Source organism: Perissodus microlepis, chromosome 1, assembly GCF_051167445.1.
Source record: "Perissodus microlepis isolate ML-2025 ecotype Zambia chromosome 1, ASM5116744v1, whole genome shotgun sequence".
NCBI classification, from domain to species: Eukaryota; Metazoa; Chordata; class Actinopteri; order Cichliformes; family Cichlidae; genus Perissodus; species Perissodus microlepis.
In genome coordinates, this window is record NC_140461.1 from 651,716 (window position 1) to 662,267 (window position 10,552).

Here is a 10,552-nt window from a genome sequence, read left to right on the forward strand (position 1 = left end):
TGCAAACTCCACACAGAAAGGCCCCGCCCATTTTGGGGTTTTTCCCCATTTCTGTTGTTTAGTGTGCTGTTGCATCATTTTTCCATTTGATGGTGAGTTCTTGTTGTGGTGTGTTTGACCTCTCAGGGATACCGTAGCTTTCAGTGTGAAGAACAAGCTCCAGATGTCTGAGCTCGCCACCCCACCTGTAAGGCTGACCGCAGACCCCTACACAGGGTCAATCATGTCCACGACCTCGTTACTCAGAGATCAAAGTAAATGCACCTGCACAGGTAGCTCTGGCGTTGCTTGTTGTCCTGGTTTGCCCTCTCATGGACAGGATGTGATGTTCAAATGGCTAAAGAGTGATTTTTAAAGTACTGCTGTTAAAGTCTGCCTGTACATTAACACCTGTAAGATGAAACACCTGGGCATACACACAGCCTGTTTCAGTACGTGACGCTAACGGCTGCAACTGATTATGTTTCTTCATGCATTTGCAGCCCTGTGGACTCAGCATGCTCTGGTCCACTCGTCCCATCCAGACTCACAGCACACTGACACATGCCAGCTGATTAGTCACTTGCTGTGTGTCAGTATGGTGCATTTTTACATCCCAGTTTGTAGCTCCAGGGCTGCAGGGCCCTGCCGTGCACAGATCACTGACAGGTGTTAGAGTCGAGGACAATGCTGTCACATTGTATTAAAAGACACATGAATCCAGATGGGCAGTGACAGAGGCAGCTAAAGCTGGCTGCTGATATTTCTGATTGTCTATTCAAGGAGACATAAATCCAGAAAAGATGACTGCTTTCTGTCTGCTCTTCACTTTGGATGCATCCCAAGCAACCTGTCTAATACAAGTTATTATAAGTACACAGCTCACCACTGGTGTCACACAGAAAGAAACTCACATCTGAAAATACTCGCACATTCGGCCTATATCACACAGTATTACCTCACTGGTCAGTTACAAGAACAACCACATGCATTATCATCATTTAATCCATGCTATTGCTCTTTAAATCATCAACGGCATTGATGACAAACTGAGTGGTGAGAAATTCAGATGAAAGGAATTTCCAAACCATCTGCAGGCAGATACCAGAGACATTATCAAAGCCCAACGCGGTGTTGAGCCAGTCAGTAGCTGAAGCAGATGAGCGTTTGATCCACTTTAGGAGAAAAAAAATATTCAGCTGATTTAGATGAAGCCTTTAAATGATTTGTGATAGAACTGCCTCCAAAGCTTTTAGGGCAAGTACCCTTGCCATTTCTGCAGGTGTTCCACAGGGATCCATTCTTGGACCTCTGTTATTCTGTGTGAAGCTGGTCAAAGTTCTTGTTGCTTTTGCAGCTTTGCTAGCAAACGTTCAGATGTCAGTTCCTGCTCTGCGTCTGCCAAGATCTTGTGTTTCTTTGCATGTTTAGTCTCATAATGTTGACTCAAAGTGTAACTCTTATACACAGCATTGTACTGTTCACAAAGAACACAGCTTTACCTCTGACTGCAGCTAATGAACCTTTCTAAAAACTTTAAATTCTGCAGCAAACATTCTTTTTTAAATATGAGCTGTCATCTGTCAGGGTTAGCAAACTCAATGTTCGTGTCTGGACACAGGTAAGTCTCACACACAGGGAAAATAACAGTTTCTATAACAGTCGTGACGGTCCCTGACTCACGTCAAACTTTCCAGACTCTCAGCTCCAAACAAAGCCTGCTCATAACCCTGGGACAGGTGATTCTCCAGGCAAACCTGAGCACAGGGAAAACACAGGTAAGCATCTCTCTCACAGGTAAGTGGAAACATTCACTCGAGGCATTGAGCCGGGATGCACAAACGGTTGCAAAACAATGATCCAGCAAGGACTGACGAGCAGCACTCCTTTAGAAGAGCCAACCATGAGGACATCAGGAACGAGTGTGCAGAGGCAGAATGTGGGAAACCCCGGACAGTCCTGCTTCTGCACCAAAACCAGAACACACAAACACGAGAGCAGAGAGAGAAGGCGACCGGCGAGGACAGAGTGACACTCACACTTCTCATAAATATCTTTGCCAACACATTTACGGTGAAGCTGCGTTCACTTGCACACAGGTACATATGCAAATATAAAAACTAAGAGCTGGCTTCAAAATAAAAGCCAGAAAGCTATATGTGATTGTAGCACCCCACCTGCTATACTGCGTCTAAACCATAGGTGTCAAACTCTGGCCCGCGAAGCCATACCAAATTACTATTAGAGCTGGCCTACTGGTATTGTACAGCTAATATATATATTGTTTAGTATTAAGCTTTGCTTGTTCCATATTCAGTTTTTCAGCAAAACTTATTTGAGTCCATAAGAAAAGATTCATTCTTATATCTAGAGGGAGATTTTTTTTTCAATAAATATTAATGTTAGCCCGCGACTTTTGAATTTTGAATTTTGGCCCACTGTGTATTTGAGTTTGACACCCCTGGTCTAAACCCTCTTACTCAGTTCTGGGTAAGAGAACTCTTACTCTGGTTCTGGTGTGTACAGGAATCAGGGAAAGTAACAGTAAACCCCTCGCCTAGACTTGAAGTGGACATGAAACGCTACACGTATAACGGCTAATTTACCCCACTGAGCCCTGCTCTCATAAACTGACACAGATGTAAGTCTGTCTGTGAAGCTGGATTTAAGAAATCAGTCCTTAAAGTTTAAAACCATGTGTAGCGCCACCTTCTCAGTACGAACTTGACATCATGTGGTTGGTTGGTTGCGGCTGATAGACTTAGTGAGCTGCATCTGGATGACCGCCGCTTTCAGCGGTATCACCGTCTGTCCCTCGCCCAGTTTGAGGAGCTGCTGTCCCGCGTCGGTCCAAGCATCGCCCGCCTGGACACCAACTACAGGCGCTCAATCCCACCTGCAGAGCGCCTGTCCATCTGCCTGTGGTTAGTAAAAGTGTTTAATACGGTAGTCCTTTATTGATACCTGTGCTAATATATGCTAAACTATCGTTTATACACTGCTAACATGGATGTGGTATGCTAACAGTGAATGCCGTCGGTGTTTACCAGTGTTGGGACTAACGCGTTATTAAGTAACGCGTTACAGTAACTACGTTATTATTGTGGTAACGAGCACGGTAACTAGTTATTATGCCAAAACCGGGAACGCGTTACTCGTTACTGGGATTTAGATAGGCTCGTTATTCGTTACTTCGTGTGGTGGCTATCGCGGAGCTTCCACAGATTCAATAACATTAGCAAGTGGTGGAAGCCACTTGCTAATGTTACAGGCAAGAGGAGAGGCAAGAGGTTACAGGCAAGAGGAGAGACCCGAAGCGGCCGCTGGTCCGAGAGTGTCAGGTGAACTGAACTTCAGGTAAGAAGTTATAACCTGCAGTCCATCTGGGTCAGATATGAACCAAGTTTAGTTGGAGTTTATTTTCGTTATGCTGACTTTTTCCTACTGCGTGCTAGCTAGCATGACGGGGTTTCTATACAGCTGGGTGGGTGCTATGATACTGATGTTGAACTTTATTTTGTTCATAAGGTTAATTATTAGAGTTTCCAACCGTCCTGTAAAAAACGGAATCGTCTCGTATTCAGAGAAAATATCATGCGTTTCGTATTTAGGTGAAAAGGAACAGTTTGTCCCGGACTTCAGCTACAATGAAAAAGACACAAAGCTGGAGTTATTCTGTGTTTACGCTGCACAGCTGCCTCTTCTTCTCTCATCCTCTCACCCTCCCTCTCCTGTTTCTACTTCAATCATGAAACTGATCAATGATCAGCTGATCGGCTTTTCTCTCTTGTTTATTTATCGCCCACTTTGCGCCAGAAAGAGGAAACCAGCGGATGTCGCGGTAAACAACAGCAACACTTTTAAGCTTGATCAACTGTTGTTAGAATTTATTTAATATTAATTTCTAGTATCAGCTGATGTTTGCTGGAGCCACAGCTGTAAACCTGCTGGTCATGATATCGGTTTGGTTATGTGATGAGAGGGAAACATGAAGATGAAACCAGGAGATGTCCTTACTGAATCATCAGAGCTGTGATGGAGAAACAGGTTTACCTTTTAGTTAACATGAATGAGTTGAAGGGAAGTTATGAACTGTTTCTGAGAGACAAATAACACCAGGATCCTTTTCTAAGTAGCTGATAGCTGGTAATTGTGCAGGGGCGGGTCTAGCAAAGTGTTGCCAGGGGTCCATGTAGGGCATTAAAAGGGAAAGGGGGGCACAAGGAAATACTTTCTTATTCTCATTTAAAATGTCTCACTTTTAAAAAAATAATTATCTGAGTCTTGCAACAAACAATGGATAGATTGATACATATATACCATCAGAACAGTGTACATCACTGTCACAACAGTGTTTATTTTCATTCAAAGGCTTTATGATTTTTCCTATAATGGTGGGCCGGTCTCTAGTCAAAATGCCCGGGACGATTTTTTTGTCCCAGTCCAGCTCTGTATGCAGCTCATCTGCAGTCTGGTGTTACCTACATCTTCCTATTCAGAAGGCAGAATTTCCGAGTTCTGAGTACAATCGAAAGCACCACGACTGCAGTTTTTGTGTTGGATGTAAAAAGCAGGCTAGGATAGAATCAGGTGTGGGATTTCTCTCGTGGAAATGTGCACATTATTTTTTCCTTTCTATTGGTAGGTGGCACAGTGCACTTGTGGCAAGTAAGCAAGCTAGAAGACTGGCAATCTTGCTGGGTATCCAGTTACGGAAGCAACACATTAACAAGAGAATTCTGAGTAAAACCAAAGTTACTTTCCCTAGTAACTAGTTACTCTGAAAGTAACGAGTAACTTGAAGTAACTGAGTTACTTTTGATAGAAGTAACTAGTAATGTAACTAAGTTACTAATTTAAAGTAACTTACCCAACACTTACCCAACACTGATAGCAAACTGGTACGGAGACGACTGTTTATAATATTTCTAGTGATACTCGAAAGGTCTCATCAAGTCCCGATTTAATTCGATTTATGCTGTTATCAGTGTTTGAATGATAGCATGGCTGTGGTGTCATATCAGTGTATGCTCTCGGTGTTTGCTGATATCAAACTGTGGTATGAGGACCACTGTGGGTTAATCTTTGTTGTGATACTCACTCCTTTGTTTTAATTTAGACCTGGTTTAATTCTGGTATAGTTGAATATTTGTATATAATCCCTGCAGCTGTCAGACTCTATAACAGGGGTCACCAGCCTTTATTAAAACTGAGAGCTAGATAAAACTGTGAACAGTTTGGTTCATCTTTAGTTATATGGTTCTATCTAGCATATTCTGTCTTGATAAGCTGTCTTATCACAGGTTACTTTGTCAAAAATATTGACAATGATTTAAGCAAGGAAAGGGCTACATGTCAACATACAACTCTTTATTTCTATTAATGTCTTACTTCATTCCTACCTGATTGACATGTTTAGGAATTATGAGTGATTGGCTCACTGTAGGGGTAAAAATTGCTACCAATCAAATTAGGAAATGGTAAAGTTAAAACAAAACACAACTGACTGTTTTATATTATATCTAATATATATTATGTAATATATATTCCTTTAGGACCATCGCGTCCAGTTTCACAGTTGGTGTGTCCACTGTCTAGTGGACGACTCCATGGCTGTACCTTCAACTGGAGACTGGCGGTCCATCGCAGAGGGATTCCAGGAGCGCTGGAACTCCCCTCTCTGCTGTGGAGCTCTGGATGGGAAGCACGTCGAGACGAAGACACCCCCCAACTCAGGATACATGTTCCACAACTACAAGGGAACTTTTTCCATTGTTCTCCTTGTGGTTGTGGATGCAGGGTATCGCTTCCGCGTCATTGATGTTGGGGGGCACGAGAGGACCAGCGACGGTGGTATTCTGGCCAACTCCACCTTTGGTCAGGCTCTTCATGCTGAGACTCTCCATCTGCCTCCTGACCAGCCTCTACCTGGTGGAGAAGACCGTGGAGCCCAGCCCCATGTCTTTATGGCTGATGAAGCATTCCCCCTGCAGCAGGAGATCATGAGGCCTTTCCCTGGACGCCTCCTCCCATTAGAGAAGAGGATCTTCAACTATCGCCTCTCCAGGGCCCGGTTGGCAGTGGAGTGTGCCTTCGGTATCCTCTCCTCACAGTGGAGGTTGTATCGGCACTCCATGGAGCTCCGTCCTGAAGTTGCGGAGAAGTGTGTGAAGGCGACATGTGTTCTCCACAGTTGCACTGTTTGGACGAGAGAGGGGCACCTGCTGTGGTGGAGCCGTTGCAAGGCCTGGGTCATGTAGCAGCCAGCAACTTCTCCAGAGAGGCTGTCCTGGTGAGGGAGAAGTTCTTGGCCCACTTCTCGGCGGAGGGAGCCGTGTCTTAGCAGCCAAAAGAATAGCCCATTTGAAGTCCCAGCGACTTCCCCACAAACCTCTGAAGAGCGTTCCTGCCTTTTTTAAATTTTCTTAATAAATGGAGCTTGCCTCCAAAATAAACTAAGCTCTCTTTATTCTCTTAAATAATTGGTCTTCACTATTTTCCTATATAGTAGTTTATTTTTTCATTAGTATAATATGAAATAAATTCTACATGTGTCAAGTTGTGTGCCAATATTTGCTGTGTAGTAGAACTGAGACATTAGTCATTGTTAGGGTGCCTGGGTCATCGACTCAGTGTTTTGTGGTTTTGGTTCTTTGATTTTATTTATTTAATTATATTATGGGTTATAGGTTTATTCTTAGTTCAGGTTTTCTAGGTGGGTTTTGTTAGAGTTTTAGCGTTCTGGTTTTCTGTCTGTGATCCATAGTTGCTGTCTCCCCTGTCTGCTGTATCCCCCGTGTCTAGTCTGTGTCTCTGTGTTATGTTTCCTGTTTTACTTTGAAGGTCCATGTCTTATGTTAATGTGTCTGGTTTTGCTTCCTTTGTCTCGTTAGGCCTGATTTGCCCCAGCTGTGTTTCCCTCCTGTTTCCCATTCCCTGATTGCTCCCTCTGTGTATTTAAGCCCTGTGTTTCACTGTGTCCGTGTTGTGATCTACGCTTATCTTGCTGTGTTCTGTCTGCGTAAGCGTATTTTGTATTCTCAGTTTTGTTGCCCTTTTGAGTTCACGCCTGTCTCCGGAGTCTGCACTTTGGGTCCTTTTCCTGCCTGCACACAGCCATTCCATAACAGTCATTACAAAAATTTATTTGAAATAATATTAAAATTCTCAAACAGAAAAACATTAAACATAAATATATAAAATATAACTATTTACAGAGAGACAGGAATAAAAAGGACCCAGCTTAAAGTGGAAGAGCCTCAGGGAGAAGGAGGAGAAAATAAGAACATTGTTTCTGCCCTGGAGAGCTGCTGCCTCATCAGAAAACTACTGATTGCTCGGGTCCAATGTTTCCAAATTTAACACAGCTGTGCTGTTTTAAAAAAAACTAATTTATAAATTTGAAAGCAGCTGGTGTCATACAGCTCCGGGTGGTTGGCTACGGCGTTGATGAGCCTTTCCTCCATATTGAATGAAGAATGAATGGCTTTGGCTGGACCTGCCCCTTTGAACCAGGTCAGAGCATCACGTCACCAGGCTCCTGATTGGTTGTCGCGGCGCAACTTGAAGCTGGAGTTCAGATTTTTCCAACCCGAGCGGTAGACGTGATAAGCGCGAATGCACAAAAAATGTACCACACAAACTGCAGCGCGTATTTTCCATCGCATCAGTCGCGCTAATTGTTCGCGCGAATCAGGCAGAAAACCGTTTTTGTGACGCAAATCTCCTTCTGAAGTTTCGCGGGACTCCCAGTCGCGCTTCATCGCGCTCCTCCATTGACTTTACATGTAAACCTGACGCTTTGGTCGCTTCTATCGCGTTCGGTGTGTACGCACCGTTAGCCGTAATGTTCGACTTTGTAAAGCATTTTATAAATGAGGACAAGAGCCTGTTTGACTTCACGCACTGATTTCTTAAATCCATCTTCACAGACAGAGTTACATCTGTGTCAGTTTATGAAAGCAGGGCTCAGTGGGGTAAATTAGCCGTTATATGTGGAGCATTTCATGTCCCCTTCAAACAGTAATTAAAGAATTGACCCCAGACAACTCTTAACTTAGGTGCAGAATAAAATGTACAAGCACACACTTTAGCTCAAAATGATGTCACAAGTACTTCAGCAATTGAAATATATGTTTAAAATAAATAATACCCTTTGAACTTACTTTGTAGTAAGTTCACTGCTCCCTTGTCCAACAAGGATGATTTTAAACAGATATAATGCTTTTATTGTGGCAGGTTACCTACTAACGGGAAGGTTGGTTGTTCGATCGCAGTCAGTTTGCTAACCCCATGTTGCTCTCTGATGCATGAGAGTGTGAATGTTAGACAGAAAGCACAGTATAGAAAAAGTGCTTGTGTGAATGAGGCATGTTGAAAAGCACTATATAAGAACCAGTACATCTACATCTACGCGCACATGGGCCCACACAGAAAGTTGGCTCAGTCGGTCACTGCTCACCAGTCCCAGCTCTCGGCTGCCTCTGCTACAGCGTGTTAGCAACTCGCTAACAGTTCTCCTACTGTCCGTGAAAGTCCGGGATAACCTTGAGCCTCAGCTGGAAACAGCTGTCCACTGCCGTGCGACTGTCGGGAATGTCAATTCACACTCACTGCTAACTGCTAGTCACGCGATCTTTTGCTAGTCAGCCTCAGTAAACTAAGCTAAGTGTCTCGCACGTGTTGAATTAACCCTCGTGCATTACCACACACACACAGGTGCATCAACCTTCACGGATCACTGTGAACATTACCTCAGAGTGGTATTGTTATTATTATTACACATTTACCTTTGTGACATATTACAGTGCAGGTTACACTCACATCACGTGGCATTAACCTTAAGTTACTGTTGCCTTTAAGTCTGTAGGAATTATGAGTATTTACTCCCATCTGAACTTTTATCAAAGAGGGACAAACTGCATGATGCATGCTGGAGTACGTTGGAATCCTGATTTCCTAATTTAACCTCAGGTGATCAAAATAAATAGATAAATAAACATCATCCTTGTTATAATTACAGTTTATTCCCGTCATACTTGGTACCAGAATCCTTCCGCTGAGCTGTGGGTGTTTCCGTGTCCAGCCCTGAGTGGCTGCAGTGACTACAGAGGCTGTGATGTGCATTTGGCCCCCAACACCAATAACAGCATTTATTGTTTTCTAATCAGCACCCCTTCGGCCGCTCCGATCACTCAGTAAATAATGGAGATGTCAATAACGTCCCGGTCCCGTGACTCTGGAGCCCCGCGCTCGCTCTCTCGCCTGCTGCCCCGCTATAAAGCAGCCTCATTAATCACGCCTTACGTTCGAGGAGAGTTCACAGTGACAAGTACTGAAAATGTGCACGCAGACACACACGAGCATGTGTTCCAGGAGCATGCTCACAAACCCGGGCACACAAAAATCAAATGACCTGCCCCCTCCCTCTGCACTTTAGTGGTCAAGCAGCCAAAATGTGGTCTCGTCAGTGAGGCAGCTCCATTGATTAGCACTTCCAGCTTCTGTTCTGGCCCAGGAATTACCCCTCTAATCTTGTAGTGAGTTATTTGCTGGAGACCAATCAGCCTGATCAGACAAATTACCCTCCTTGTGACTGCCTGGATGCACACAGAGCCACAGCAGCACACACATGCTCAGGGGGAGGCACTGACGCACACCCTGCATACAGTATGTTCACCTGCCTGAGGTAACACTCGGTTTGCTTTTGTTTCTGGCCGTCTGAAAACTGTTTGTTTCTCCTGTAAACTGTGACACTGCTAAAGTGAAATCCTTCAAAATAGACTGAGCTGTATAATAGTTTAGTCAACACAAAGATAAGTCTTAGAGACGCCCTTCCAGGGACACATTTCTTATGAAGGTGTGTATTTTAACCCAAACCTTTTACCAGCTGAACTAAACAGCAAGTGAAAAAGCACAAGAAAGCCACTGAGGTCTGAGACAGGACTGTTACTCTCTGCACTGGTTTGGGGCTGTTGCTGTTTGAGCTGCTAACAGGAAACGGGTGGTCTTTAATGTTTGGAGGAGGATTGGCCTTTCTATTTAACAGAGCAAAGCAAAGCTCCTATAAAAATACGGAGCAAAGATCAGCACCGGACTTCACCAGAGTCCATCTGATGCTTCCATTCACAGCCCGTCTCCAGGGTTTCATTTACTGCGTAAATGTGCAGTACACGTGTAATCCAGCAGGAGGCACTCTTCTTTGTCACATATATAATTCATGGAGTGGATTAAAACACGGTTACCCAGAAGAAGAGAAACCTCTGTCTTCCGGTCGCGTCACACTGAGGCTCGTTCAGAAGAACTTGCACATCAGCCCCTCCGTGTCTGCCCTGGAAACCCCGCGCCACGTCCGGGCCCTTCCTCTGGAGCGTGGAGGGGATCGATATAGGCTTTCAGAAGCGGCTCCTCCAGCAATTCCCCGCGTTAACGACAGCCATAACTCAGGGCGCTGGCAGCAGAAGAGGTTTATATATATATCTCAGCCCGAGAGCTGTGACCTTTCTGTCTCCCCACTGACAGCTCCTACAGAAAAAGGTGTCAATTAATGACATTTAGAAAATTTCATATCACT

The 10,552-nt window shown here is 44.2% G+C and overlaps 1 protein-coding gene across 1 annotated transcript; it reads left to right on the forward strand.

Moving 5' to 3' along the window:
• The first annotated feature begins 5,588 nt into the window (after positions 1–5,588).
• Positions 5,589–6,239, forward strand: LOC146393050 (uncharacterized). The gene has a single exon (XM_084924506.1). The coding sequence runs from the start codon at positions 5,589–5,591 to the stop codon at positions 6,237–6,239; it is 651 nt and encodes a 216-aa protein (XP_084780632.1).
• Positions 6,240–10,552: the final 4,313 nt, after the last annotated feature.